The sequence below is a fragment of the Dermacentor variabilis genome, chromosome 7 (genome assembly GCF_050947875.1).
Source record: "Dermacentor variabilis isolate Ectoservices chromosome 7, ASM5094787v1, whole genome shotgun sequence".
NCBI lineage: Eukaryota > Metazoa > Arthropoda > Arachnida > Ixodida > Ixodidae > Dermacentor > Dermacentor variabilis.
In genome coordinates, this window is record NC_134574.1 from 174,740,635 (window position 1) to 174,755,236 (window position 14,602).

General features: G+C 47.5%; 1 protein-coding gene across 2 annotated transcripts in view; it reads right to left on the reverse strand.

The window, feature by feature from the left end:
• Window positions 1-3,277, reverse strand: part of LOC142588514 (uncharacterized) — a 210,578-nt gene extending 207,301 nt beyond the window's left edge. For both annotated transcript variants that reach the window (XM_075700330.1, XM_075700331.1), the window contains exons 1-2: window positions 2,949-3,277; window positions 1,973-2,049 (exon numbers count right to left, since the gene is read on the reverse strand). In XM_075700330.1, coding sequence (XP_075556445.1) covers window positions 1,973-2,049; window positions 2,949-3,042 — 171 coding nt within the window. In that variant the 5' untranslated portion in view covers window positions 3,043-3,277. The remainder of the gene's footprint in view (window positions 1-1,972; window positions 2,050-2,948) is intronic.
• Between the last annotated feature and the right edge of the window lie 11,325 nt (window positions 3,278-14,602).

A 14,602-nucleotide genomic window follows, 5' to 3' on the forward strand; every position in this document is an offset into this window, starting at 1 on the left:
GGAAGCATAAAAGCATGCAGCTGAGGGAGTGCGACCTACTAAGAGGAAACACTTACAGGAGTTATAAAATGTCATTTGAAAAGGGGATTATACAGTAGTCATAAAGAAAAAGGAAATGATCGTATCCCATCATTATACAAACATTAAACACAGTTGTTTTGGTGATGTACTAGATATGTCAATATTATTTTCTTTTATTATGTGGTTTAGAAGTATAGGCAATTGAAATTTTAACATTTGATTTCCGTAATTGGTTCTACATTTGGCGACATACCACACTTCAGGATGGCGTACGTTATAAGCAAGGAAGTTTTTCTCTAGCTTTGCTAGGTTTGTCATGGCATCATTATTTTTCAGCAAACCAAGTTTATATACATGGCACAGCTTGTAATCATACATTGATGGAACCTGAATAATGTGGTGCTGCTTACACAAGTCTGCAGTGTGGTAGCGATATGGGACTTTACAGGCTAGGCGTAAAGCACTTTTTTGCAGGACAGAAAGTTTGCTAATGTTTGCAGCTGTTGTTGTTGACCATACAACAAACGTGTAATTCAATAAAGAAGAAAATAAAGAGTTATATATGAGTATGTTAACAGAGGTAGGAAAACAGTAGCAGTGGTGGCATATAATGCCAGTTGTCCTAGATAGTTTATTAATAATGTAGTTCACGTGATCATCCTATGTCACGTTTTGTGAAAGATACACGATCAGTGATTTGAAGCTTTTTACCACTTCAATTTTAGTTATTTAATGAAATGGTGGGTAACAGGACACATGTGCGGTGGGGGTGAAATAAAACAGCCTTCGTTTTATTGATGTTTACTTTTAGCGGGTTCATTTGAGCCCATGCATTAATTTCAGACAGTGCACTATTCACTCGACTACCCAAATTGGCACACGATTTGCCAGAAAAGAATAGACTCGTGTTATCAGCATAGATTATATAATAGGCTGTTTCATCAATGTGGACAATCTTATTAATATAAAGTATGAAGAGAAACGGTCTCAGGATGCTTCCCTGAAGGGCACCTGTTTCAATAGATTTTACTGAGGAATGTTTTCCTTCAATGACAACAAATTGAGTACAGTATGGTAAGTACAACTTGAATAGTTTGGGCGCAATACCTCTTATGCCATAGTGATCCAGTTGTTGAAGCAGAATATCATGAATAATGAGGTTGAAGGCTTTTGGAAAGTCTAAAAAAAGCCCAAGTATCATATTTCTGCACTCGAAATTTTCTAGAAAGAATTCCTTTTGGGCCAGTAGTGCGAGCTCTGTAGACTTGTTTCTGCGAAAGCCATACTGTGCAGAATTTATCAAGCTGAAGCGGTCAGTGAAAGAGGTCAGGCGTTTCAAAATTATTTTTTCTAAACCTTTTGAAAATACAGGCAGAGCTGATATAGGACGGTAGTTGGACATGTAATTTCTATTTCCCTTTTTATATACAGCTGTTACTTTTGCCGTCTGCATATTTCGAGGGAAAAATCCCATAGATAAACACATATTAAAGATGCAGGTAAGGCAGGGTGCTAGTATATCAATGACATATTTTACTGGTTTCATTTTAATATTGCCCGCGTCAATGGCTTTGCTATTGTTGGGAGTTAGAAATGTAGCTACAATTTCATCTGAAACTGGCTCTAGAAATATGGTTTGGTTAGTTCGATCATTCATATAAGGTCAGCGCTGCTGGTGGTAGCGCCACCAACTGATAGGAATAGGTCGTTAAATGCATTAGCTAGCTCAAGGCCTTGAATTTCTATTCCATCTTCTACAATTTTTAAGAATGACCATACACAACAGATGATCTCATGGTCAACGCTCTTTCTGACAGGCATGGCTGTCAGAAAAGCCAGAAACAAGCATCATGAAAACATTGACACAATCCTGGCTGCTAAAGACATGCGCAATTTGTGTGCGCAGTACCGCCATGCTCTGCATGCGCAGTTTACAAGTTTGGTCACATACCTCTTTACGGAGAGTGGCGCTGCAACCCTCGAGCTGCTCGAGACGGCCTTTAAGCAGCTGCAGTTGGGCTCCTTGGTCTGCAAAACATGCCGCTCGTAAAAAAGGGCATGGCTTGCAGTGCTGACTATTAAATATGAGAAGTACTGCCCCTAATGATGTTTCTTATTAGCTGAGCACTTTGTTCTCAATGTAATTGTGCAAGCCTCAAACACTTTCTTCTACGTCCGTGCTGCAGAATACATTGTCAAGTTTTGCATGACAACCCAGTAGGCAATTCATGTAAGGGCCTCCATGAAAGGTTACCGTAATCTAAAAAAAGATTCTTTTTCACGTCACATCGATACGGCTGCAACGTATCAGGTCGCTTCCTGGTGTTTCTGGAATAATACATATGTCACACGGCCCACTTTTGATGGCGATCAAGCCCGATCCAGATCGAATTTCTCGGTCGTGATTGGCTCCTTAGCACAAAGTGGGCAAGAGAGCCAATCGCAGTCGAGAATTTCGATCCGGATCGGTGCCGATCGCGATCAGAAGTGTACGTGTGACACCAGTATAATAAAATACAACCGCGCGCGAATTTGCAAGACAGTTGTCACTATCGTGGCCGGGAACAATTGGTGTCGAAACGCAATTAAATTGATGTTGCTCTCATTAACTGCCGAGCTTTCTCTAACAAATGAACTTACCACGATCAACGAGTATGGACGTAATTACTTAGCTGCACCCGGTGCACACATTCGTGAACACCTGTCACAGTGCATTAACCTATACGACGATTGCAGGTGAATTATGCTTTTACGCGTAATCAAACCGTAAAAGGTCAAGGGAACGCTCACCGAGATATTATTTTCGTAGGAACGAAACAGCAACAGCTGCGAGTATTTCTTTGTATGAAGACGAGAGCACAGCACGTAACTGCTCCACGTTTCACAGGACGCCGAAATGCTAACGCACATGCATTGACTCAACGTACCGTCCAATTCTTCTCGTCCTTCGAGCAGAACTTCGCTCGTCAGATTTGATATCTGGCTGGTGAGTGACGACAGTGTGCCGCCCAACCAAGACATATCGACATTCCAATGGGCATAGCCCTTAAAGGCTCTTTGGGTTAAGCTGTGTTTCCCACACGGTGTTTCGCCCAACAGTTACTTCGCCATCACATGTCTTCCACAAAGCGAGCCTCATACGGCACTGTTAAGGCGGTTGGTGACGGGCTAACGTCTTCGTGAACATTGCTCAGTGCCAACCATCGTGCCAACGATGCAGAGTGCAGACGACATGTTTCTTCCTTCTTTTCTTTTTTTTTTTTTCCTGATAACCTCGAACCAGATGTTCGCAGCTTCTCCGACTCGTCAAAAAGCGCTGTAATCGCCAACGATTACTAAGACGCGCGCTTTATTTCAATGACTTCCGACCAGGTCCGACTGGGTCCGACTGCCTGCCCCACTGTGAAAGAATATGAGAGGTGCATTAACCGGCTTGCAAGCGCGAGAGAAGACTCGCTAATGTTACGCAGTCTCTGACAGATGACACGGGGAAGCGGGTGCTATCGTCGCGGGCTTGGCGTATGTACATTAGAAAAGCACGCCGAAGTATAAGTAATAAAACGCATTCTGAAGCATACTTTCGGGCATTTTCTTTCTTTTGTGCTATGTGCTAGAGTGTACTAAACTATGGTCGAGTGGGACAAAACGGCGCTCTCCCGCTGAGGCGCCACATGTAAAAAAATTTTGCGAGGGCGCTGCGAGCGAACTAAATAGAGGGCTTCTTCGATTTTCCACTTCTGGCTACCCGCGGGCTGCCAGAGCCAGCCAGAGCGTCTTCGTTTTTCTCGGGTTGCTCCGCCCACCGCGCTACGCACTTCCGCCGAGCGTTCGTTTTGCTCGCGCTGGACGGTTCTGGCTACCCGCGGGCTGCCAGAACTGCAGGCCGTTGATCTAAGAATACACTGATTGCACTCGGTACATTTAGACACACGTACATTGGCTTATTGCTCTCATGATTGCGACCAATGTTGTTTCTCGTGTGAAACGTTTCGCTCGTCACAGGCGACGTGCATTTTCATGCGCCAGCCGCGTCCCCAGCTCCTTAAATGAGAAGTACCATCAGCCACAACAAACTTTACGAAATCGAAGCCCAAGCAGGTCGACGCGAAATTTTATGCGTATGAGCTAGACGTACCCGATAACCTGCTTTTTCATGTCTTGTGATGACACAACGCCAACTCATCAAATGTCGCCGGTGGTCGACGTGATCGCTGCGAGCAGGGATCCTCCAGCTATCGCTTTCGGGTATACAATCACGATTTCGCGTCTTCTCATCCGCCGCGTCGGAGGCCATCTGTTGCGCTGCGCAAGCGAGATTGGCCGAGTACGCGTCCTGCGCCGAGTCGCGCGAAATCGCGCGAAAGTGATCGTATCCCTGAATGCAACAATATATTTTCAAGCTGGCAACGCATAAATGGGCCGACTACGCCGAGCGCGCGCCGGCCTCGACGGGCGCTGCCATGCTGGTAGCATGTTTACATTTGGCCAGCTGTACCGGCGTTCGATTTTGCAAACTTCGGGCAGGTTCGGGTTGTCTTGGGGTCCCAGCCCATGTGACTTCCTGTCAGAACCGGAACTAACTGGCTGCCATCTAGCTGCCAGCGGGCTGCCAGAACTCCGAAAATCGAAGAGGCCCAGAGGTGGAGGCGCGCTTCACCGATTATTCAACGTAATTTCGCTACAGGTGCCGAGACCGATTGCACGCGTACGCTCTTATAATGCTGCTTTATTTCAACTGCAAATTTATATTGACACCTTCTTGCTCATCATCATCAGCCTGCTTTATGTCCACTGCAGGACGAACCGATTCCGACTAGCACCCGTGAATTTCCTAATTTCATCGCTCCACCTAGTCTTCTGACTTCCTCGATTGCGTTTTCCTTTTCTAGGTACCCATTCTGTAATCCTAATGGTCCAACGGTTATCTAACCGGCGCATTACCCTACCTGCCCAGCTCCATTTCTTCCACTTGCTGTCAATTAGAATATCGATACCCATTTGCTCTCTCATATCGAAACCTCTCTCTTTCTGTCTCTTAATGTTATGCCTAGCAATCTTCGTTCCATCGCTCTTTGCGCGGTCCTCAACTTGTTCTCAAGCTTCTTTGTCAGTCTCCAAGTATCTGCCCCACATGCCAGCACTGGCAAAGCGCACTCATTGTACACCTTCCTTTTCAGTGATAATGGTAAGCTTCCAGTCAGGAGCTGGCAATGTCTGCCATGTGAGAACCAACCCATTTTTACTCTTCTATGAATTTTCTTCTCATGATGAGGGTTCCCTGTGATTAATTGACCTAGGTAAACTTAGTCCTTCACAGACTCAAGAGGCTGAGTGGCGATCCTGAACTCTTGTTCCCTTGCCCCGCTATTTATCATTATCTTTGTCTTCTGCATATTAATCTTCAGCCCCACTCTCACACTCTCTCTGTTAAGGTCCTCAATCATTTGTTGTAACTCGTCTGCAGTGTTGCTGAATAGAACAATATCATCGGCAAACCGAAGGTTTCTGCGATATTCGCCGTTGATCCTTATTCCTAAGCCTTCCCAGTTTAATAGCTTGAATACTTCCAAGCACGCAGTGAATAGCACTGGCGAGATTGTGTCCCCCTGTCTGACCCCTTTCTTTATAGGTATCTTCCTGCTTTCCTTGTGTAGAATTAAGGTAGGTGTAGAACCTCAGTAGATATTTTCCAAGGTATTTACGTAAGCATTCTGTACTCCTTGATTACGTAATGCCTCTATGGCTACTGGTATCTCTACTGAATCAAATGCCTTTTCGTAGTCTATGAAAGCCATATAGAAAGGCTTATTGTACTCTGCGGATTTCTCGATAACCTGATTGATGACATGGATGTGATCCATTGTAGAGTATCCCTTCCTGAAGCCAGCCTGTTCCCTTGGTTGACTAAAGTCCAATGTTGCCCTTATTCTATTGGAGATTATTTTGGTAAATATTTTATATAATACTGGGAGTAAGCTAATTGGCCTATAATTTTTCAATTCTTTAACGTCTCCGTTTTTGTGGATTAGTATAATGTTTGCATTGTTCCAGTTTTATGGGACCCTTGCAGTCGATAGACACTTCGTGTAAATAGCCACCAGCTGTTCAAGCATTATGTCTCCTCCATCTTTGATTAAGTCGACTGTTATTCCATTTTCTCATGCTGCTCTTCCTAGTTTCATGTCTTGCAAGGCCCTTCTGACCTCATCGCTAGTTGTAGGAGGAGTTTCTGTATCCTGTTCAGTAATGTTTGTAATTGAGGTATCCTGACTCCTCCGGGTACTGTACAGGTCAGTATAGAATTCGTCCGCTGCTTTTACTATATCTTCGAGGTTCCTGATGATATTACCCTGCTTATCTTTTAGTGCATACATCTTGGTTTGTCCTATACCAAGTTTCTTTCTCACTGATTTCAGGCTGCGTCCATTTTTTATGGCTTCTTGAGTCTTTCTCATGTTATAGTTTTGAATATAACTTATTTTCGTCTTGTTGATCAGTTTTGACAGTTCCGCGAATTCTATCTTATCTCTTGAGTTGGACACTCATTTTTTGTCGTTTCTTTATTAGGTCCTTTGTTACTTGGGAGAGCTTGCCTACTGGTTGCCTTGGTGCCTTGCCTCCCACTTCAGTTGCTGCCTCTAAAGCCAGCCTAGTTATGATTTCATTCATTACCTCTATGTCATCTTCATCTCTCTGTTCTGAGGCTGCATATTTGTTTGCAAGTACCAACCTGAATATGTATGCTTTTACCCTTACTGCCTCTAGGTTGACCTGTTTCTTCTTGACCAATTTATCTCTTTGTCTCTCAAATTGACGTGAATCCTAGCCCTCACTAACCTACGACCACTGCAATTTGCCCTAGCTATCACTCCTACATCCTGCACTATGCTGGCATCGGCAGAAAGAATGAAATCAATTTAATTTCTTGTTTCACCATTAGGGCTTTTCCAGGTCCACTTTCTGTTGCTACGCTTCCTGAGAAAGGCGTTCATTATTCGAAACTTATTCCTTTCTGCGAATTCCACCAGCACCTCTCCTCTACCATCCCTAGAATCGACGCCGTAGTTGCCAATTGCTTGTTGACCAGACTGCTTTTTTTCCCACTTTTGCATTGAAGTCACCTATTACTACAGTATACTAAGATTCCATTTTTCTCATAGCTAATTCAACATCTTCATAAAATTGATCTACTTCCTCATCATCGTGACTGGATGTTGGAGCGTAGGCTTGTACTACCTTTAATCTATACCTCTTATTAAGTTTGATTACGACTACAGCTACCCTCTCATTAATGCTGTAGAATTCGTCAATGTTGCCCGCTATGTCCTTATGGATTAGGAATCCTACCCCGTATTGCTTCTTAGCTAGGAAACCTCTATAGCAGAGGACATGTCCGTTATTCAGCAATGTATAAGCGTCACTAGTTCTTCTAACCTCGCTAAGGCCGATGATATCCCAAACAATGTCTGATAATTCCTCAAAGAATCCTACTAAGCTAGCCTCACTCGAGAGGGTTCGGGTTTTGTACGTTGCAAAGGTCAGTTTCCATTGGCGGCCTCTCCGGATCCAGATATTCTTAGCACCCACTGCTGCGTTACAGGTCTGACCGCCGCCTTAGTCAGGTGCTCCGCAGCTGATGGGGACTGAGGGCCATTGGGTAATTGAGTTAGCTATTTGGCAGTGGGTGGCCGAATACTGCACCAGGGAGGCCAATTCCTGATCTGGTGAGGGAGTGTCTTGTCGAAGCTTTGTGGGCCTTCCTAATTTGGTTGTACCTGGATTAGTATAGCCGCACTCGCTCTCGACACCTTTTGCCGGTGACAGGCGTCACTCCAAGCCTGCAGAAGTTGTGCATCGCTTTAATTAATAAACGTAAATGAAACTGTCCAACTGCAGGATTAAAACAGAGAACCCCTATCACAACAGGTCCTATTTACTTAGCTTACGTTTACTTCAATTCATACTGCTATTACACGAGCTACGCGGCGGTGACGCTTGATGTATGTGGCTTTAATTGTCATGGCTGGACCATGCCGGAGGCTTGTGGCGAAGCTCTGTAACCTTCGTGTAATATTCTAACACGTTGCTATCACGTTCATTGCTTCGCCCTTGTGGAGAAACTGTTTTTTTTTTTTCAGTTTGTTTGTACGTGAATGCGCTGCATTTCACTGCAGATTTTGAGCACTTATTTTTCGCAGTTGGTTTAGGGCCACGAGGTTTCTAGCGAAATTTTATGTTCCGGCTACTGGCTGCACCTCAATTCTTTCATTACAGTAAGCCACTTAATGCCATTAGTTAGGTGTTATTTGCGGACGTGTTATATTGATAATTGTGCTGGCGTTTACTGCGTGAATTGTAATGTCCGCCCCGGCTATGTAGCTTGGTCAGCAGCGATCACTATTTCGTCTGTAATCCTCTACTCTTGACGATCAGAGACAAACGTGTTCGCGTTCTGAACTCGGTATTCTGTGTGGTGCAACTTGTACTCGCCTTATGTCTGCGTATTCCGGTATGTACACTGCAGGAATATACGTAAACTTCCTTTACTACCTTTATAGCTGTGTCCGTTGTAGAATTTCAGAGCTTGCGACGTTTGCGCTTAGTTTAAGTTGTTCTCATTATTGTTACTATTAAGTGCGAAGGAGTAGCCATCAGGATTAAAAGGTGACTAAATCATTGCTTTTATTTTGATTTCAACGATTATAAATAAATAACAGTCGTTGCAGAAACACGCGGAAACAGGATGAAGGTCGATTAACCTCTGGTATCGAGCGTTCCAACCTAACGGAGAGGGCTGTAAGAAACACGTAAGTGAACCGCTGAGGGTTAATGTTGACCCCCAAGTCACGGTGTAAGCGGGGCCAATGTCGGGCCAGTGTTGCTTCAATACAAGGTCGTCATGGTTACCCAACGTCGGCGATACATCGGTCCTGCTTCTTTCGCCGCTAGGACGACCGCTAGTGGTCGGTCAACTGAAGTTCTTGCAAGTTCTTTGAACCTGCCAGAGATACCCTCTGGAAAGACAGGGAGATAACCTCCCTGCCCTTCCTTTGATTGCACCTCCATCTCTCTTCATCTCAAATCATACTTGAGCATTGGGGTCCCAACCGCATACATTCATGTATATATCTTCCATAAAAGAATGAACAGACCTCCTCTACTTCTTTCAACGCGCATCAAAACAGCCCTGTGCACGAACGTTCTTGCCTTGCATTCATACGTTAATGCGGGCTTGCGACCGCGGGAATCAAGGCCAGGGTATCAAGCGTAGTGGCCCAATGTGCCTCAGGGTGCACCCTGCGTTCGATACAGGAAAGTTCTTGCACGTTCTTTTAACGTATTTCCGAAAGAAACGCGCGGCATTCAAGCGTTACTACACCTTTTTGCTACGTACACATATTTGAGGCATGGGTTACACAACATAACGTCTTCAATTTTGCTGTCGTTGTCAAGTGCGTCGTCTGCTAGCCGAGCGCGCGTCCGCTGCGTGGGCGCTGGCGGACGCCCAGTTTTCCTCGCAGAAAGTCTGTGCTGTGGTTTTACCTGCTTTGGTGCGCCCGCGACTTTTGTTGGCTGGTACCACTTGTAGTTTTAGCCAAGTGAACTGTTAATTTTAACACCGTTTTCTAAATGTAACACGTTTTTTACGCAGAGGCCGTTGATCTACAACATGAAGCTACGAAAGAAAATTTTATTGATATCGTGTCATTTTACACGCTCTTCTTGTTGGTCGAATATCGATGAGGGACAATGGTTAAATAAAACGATATTATGGTTAAACAAACTAGGTTTATTGACTGCGTGGCTCGTAGAGATGCAGATGCAATGCACTTCTAGGTAAATCTAAGGGTGCATAGACATATATATCAAAAACATACATGTAATAGAAAAATTATCAAATATTTTAAATGCACTGATTGAAAAAGCGGGAACTCCCAGCCGGAATAAGCGTGTTTCCTTTAAAAGCTGCACCAGCCTCAGGTGAACCAATCGACTTTCCAGGAAAAGGAATCTAGGCAATTGTTGACGTTAATATTGTTACGGGATTAAAAACAGTCAGACGTGTATTTACAGAATATTTACAATAATTATATCAGCTGACAAGATGGTAGCCAGCGCGCGAAGCCCAGAACATCGTCTTGTTCCGACGATGATTAAAACATCTTCGTCAGCGTGTCACTTGACCCCCGGTGGCTGAAGCGCCGGCTCGGTGCTGGTTAGGAGGCGGGCGAGTGATTTAAGACGCGCGGCGTGGACCACGTCGGAACGATGCGGAGCCACGGTTGGCTCTAGAGGGGCAATTTCGTACGTGACGTCAGTTACTTGACGCAATTGACACGGTAAGGGCCGGAGTAGCGTGAAAGTAACTTATCCGAGAGGCCAACGCGTCGCGACCAAAGGAGAACCCCCGGTGTGTAATGGACGTCACGATGGCGGGCGTCATATAAGCGCCGCTGATTGTCCTGCGACTCCACAAGTCGACGTCGAGCAATATGGCGTGCTTGTATCTTGTGCTTTGAGGATGGCTTCACGGGCGTAGTCGAATGTGGAATTCAGATTAGCAGGCAGAACGGTGTCGAAAGGTAACGTAGGGTCACGGCCAAACAAGAGGAAGAATGGAGAGAAGCCTGCGGTATCATGGCGAGACGAATTATAGGCGAAAGTAACGAACGGAAGTGCAACGTCCCAGTCGCGATGGTCATCGGAGACATACACGGACAGCATGTCAGTAAGGGTGCGGTTAAAGCGCTCGGTTAGACGTTTCGTTTGTGGATGGTAAGCAGTAGCAAGTTTGTGTTTAGTCGCGCACGAGTGTAGAATGCCATGGACAACTTTAGAAAGAAAGTAGCGGCCTCGGTCGGTGAGGAGCTGTCGAGGGGCGTGGTGGTGAACGATGACGTTTTCTAGGAGGAAGTCGGCGACATCTGTTGCACAGCATGTCGGAAGAGCCCGTGTGATTGCATATCGGGTGGCGTAGTCTGTTGCTACAGCAGTCCACTTGTTTCCCGAAGCTGACGTAGGGAAGGGGCCTAAAAGATCAACACCTACACGGAAGGATGGTTCGGATGGTCCGTCAAATGGTTGGAGGCGACCAGCAGGAAGTGTGGTCGGCTTTTTGCGTCGTTGACAGAGATCACACGCAGCGACATAACGGCAGACGTCACGGTATAGACCAGGCCAAAAGAAGCGCCGACGAACGCGGTCATAAGTCCGTGACACGCCTAGGTGACCTGCAGTCGGTACGTCATGAAGCTGGGCGAGAACACTCTGACGCAGATGCTCGGGCACAACGAAGAGTCGGCGTTACGTTTCGCCTACGACGCGCGGTTTAGCCGGCGCGGCTGCAACGGACGCCGGGGCTTCGTTCAAAGCGGCAGACATTTTGGCCCGTTCGGCGCCGCCGCTACGCCTCCCCGCCAAGCGCGTCCAGGCCTGTTCTAATGCCACGTGTCTTCATGTGCGTGTGTGTGTGTATGTGCATGTTGGTGCCCACGCTTGTCGAAGCGCGGCAGCCGGGGAGAGGAGCTCCCCCAACTGTGAAGCGAGGGGGTCTGACCGGCGCCGACACGACGTATGCGCCACCTTCTCTTCCCATTGTGCCCGAACGGCGCCGGCACGACGGCTGCGCCACCTTCTCATCCCATTGTTCCCGAGCGGCACAGTCACGTGCTCGTCTATAGAGGGGTTCCTTCTTGCCCTCAACTGCGAGAGTATAAAAGCAGCTGCCCCCGGACGCCAAGGAGGGCTCCGATTTCTTCTGTTGAGTAACGTGCACTCCCGTCTCTCTACTTCGGTCAACCTGACCGCCAACTCTTTGCGATGTTAGAATAAACAAGTTGTTTTGTTGTTACCAGTCGACCCGGGACCTTCGGATGCTTCCAGTTGTACCCCAGGCCGCCAGGCCAACGCTACCCTTGGGGCTTGCGACCCAGGTGCAACAACGGGCGTCAGCGCCGAGTTCCCAACATCGGGCAGGGCCGTCCGGGCGCATGTTCGAGCGGTACAATATACGATCTTGAAGTTCAAACATGCGAAGGGAAGGATCGGGCGTCGTTGAAGTGAGCCGTTGAATTAGGTGTTGCAAGGAGGGGTCCCGACGTTGTTCGGCTCCAATGTCGCGAAAAGCAGCCAGAGAGAGAACGGTGACAGGTACAGGTATGCCGGCCACAGAAACGTCAGGAGGGTCGACAGGATGGTGCGACAAGCAGACCGCATCTTGATGTAACCGGCCGGTCTTGTATACAACGGAATAGTTGTATTCTCGGAGGCGCAGAGCCCAGCGGCCAAGGCGCCCTGAAGGATCTTTGATGGACGAAAGCCAACACAGAGCGTGGTGATCAGTGATGACTGTGAATTGGCGGCCGTACAAATAGGGGCGGAATTTACCCACTGCCCAAACGAGAGCCAGACACTCGCGTTCGGTAATAGAATGATTGCTCTCTGCAGAGAAAAGAAGGCGGCTGGCGTACGCAATAACACTTTCTCGCCCTTGTTGTTTCTGTGCCAAGATAGCTCCAATACCGTGGCCACTGGCATCGGTACGGACTTCTGTTGGAGCTGACGCGTCTAAGTGAGCGAGAGTGGGCGGGGACGTAAGCAGCCCAATCAGCTCGGTGAAAGCACCAGCTTGCTCAGGGCCCCAAATGAATGCAGCGTCTTTCTTGAGGAGCTGATTGAGAGGGCGCGCAACGTTCGCAAAATTTCGGACAAACCGACGGAAGTAGGAGCAAAGGCCCAAGAAGCTGCGAACATCCTTCGCACATGTTGGCACGGGAAAGTCTTTGACTGCCCGTATTTTATCGTGATCAGGGCGTACACCAGAAGAATCAACGAGATGCCCAAGCACAGAAATTTCACGACGACCGGAGTGGCACTTGGACGAATTCAGTTGTAGCCCCGCCTGACGGAAAACAGATAGGATCGTCGACAGGCGCTCTAGGTGTGTCGCAAAAGTCGGAGAAAAAACGATCACGTCGTCCGGGCAACACAGGCAGATGGACCACTTGAAACCGTGTAGGAGTGCATCCATCATTCGTTCAAATGTGGCCGGGGCATTACATAAACCGAAAGGCATCACTTTGAACTGATACAGGCCATCGGGAGTAATAAAAGCTGTCTTCTCGCGGTCCATGTCATCCACGGCAATTTGCCAGTAGCCGGAGCGAAGGTCGATGGACGAAAAATATTGTGCTCCATGCAGTCAATCCAGGGCATTGTCAATGCGTGGTAGCGGATAGACGTCTTTCTTTGTTACCTTGTTGAGGTGTCGATACTCGACGCAACATCGCCGACTGTTGTCCTTCTTTTCAACTAGTACAAATGCCCATGGGCTGCAAGAAGGTTCGATGATGTCTCGTGAAAGCATCTTGTCAACTTCGTGTTGGATGATATGTCGCTCAGTAGGCGAGACGCGGTAGTGTCGCCGATGGATTGGGCTCGCATCACCGGTGTTTATTCGATGTTTTACAACAGATGTTTGTCCTAGAGGGCGTTCTCCAAGGTCGAATATGTCCCTGTATGAGGCAAGGAGGCAACGTAGTTCTTGAGCACGCTGGGGAGGAAGGTCGGGAGCAATCATTTTTGTTAGGGCATTCAAATCTGAAGGAACATGGGGCGAAGCAAGCGTTATACACGAGGAGCTGTCACAAGTTAGAGCCAAAATGTGGTATCTCTGACTAGCGTCATTTGCGCCAGGGATATTCCGCGCGGGAGTACTTGTGTACAGAGTCCAAAGTTCACAAGCGGAAGGCAGGATGTGTTGTCCGAAATGGTAACGATGGTGTGAGGGAAAGCGACGTTATGCGAGAGCAGGACATCCGGATTAGGAGATACGATGTAGTCACCGTCTGGGACAGGTGGAATGGGGGAGACACCTATGTAGGTAACGGCACGGTGAGGGAGGCGATATGCCCTGTGGAACATAGCCGTATCGGAGCACTATCGGGAGGATCAGTAGCAGCAGGCAGAGCGAGTTGCACAACACCAGCAGAACAGTCTATCAAAGCGGAATCCGTAGACAGAAAGTCAAGGCCCAGGATGAGGTCGTGAGGGCAGTGCTCTAGCACATAAAATAAAACAGAAGTATGATGTCCGGCGACACTCACGCGAGCCGGACACATGCCAATAACGGCTGGAGTTCCACCTCGGCGACTTGGACCACAGGTGAAGGGGCAGGAGTGAGGACTTTCTTGAGATGATTCCGAAGCTGAGCATTCATCACAGATACGTGCGCGCCAGTGTCAATCATGAGCCGTAACAGCTACACCATCCACGTTCACGTTAATGAGGTTCCGATGTGTGGGCAAGGTCAAAAGAGGATTTTTGCGTCGGGTCGGTTTGGTAGCATCACCTCCAGGTGCTGCACCCGTTAGCTTTCCGGAAGGGTGCACCGGAAGGAGCTAGGGGACGGTGATCGGCGAGATGGGGCGATCGGGAGAAGCGGCGACATGGTGAAGGAGAGCGGCTAGAGCGGGTAGGACGAGAAGTGTCGCCAGAATTTGCTGGCTGCGTTTGCGGGAAGAACCGGGGAGCAGCATGAGGGCCGTGGGATGGGTGGTAGGACCAGGGGGTCGAATTGCAC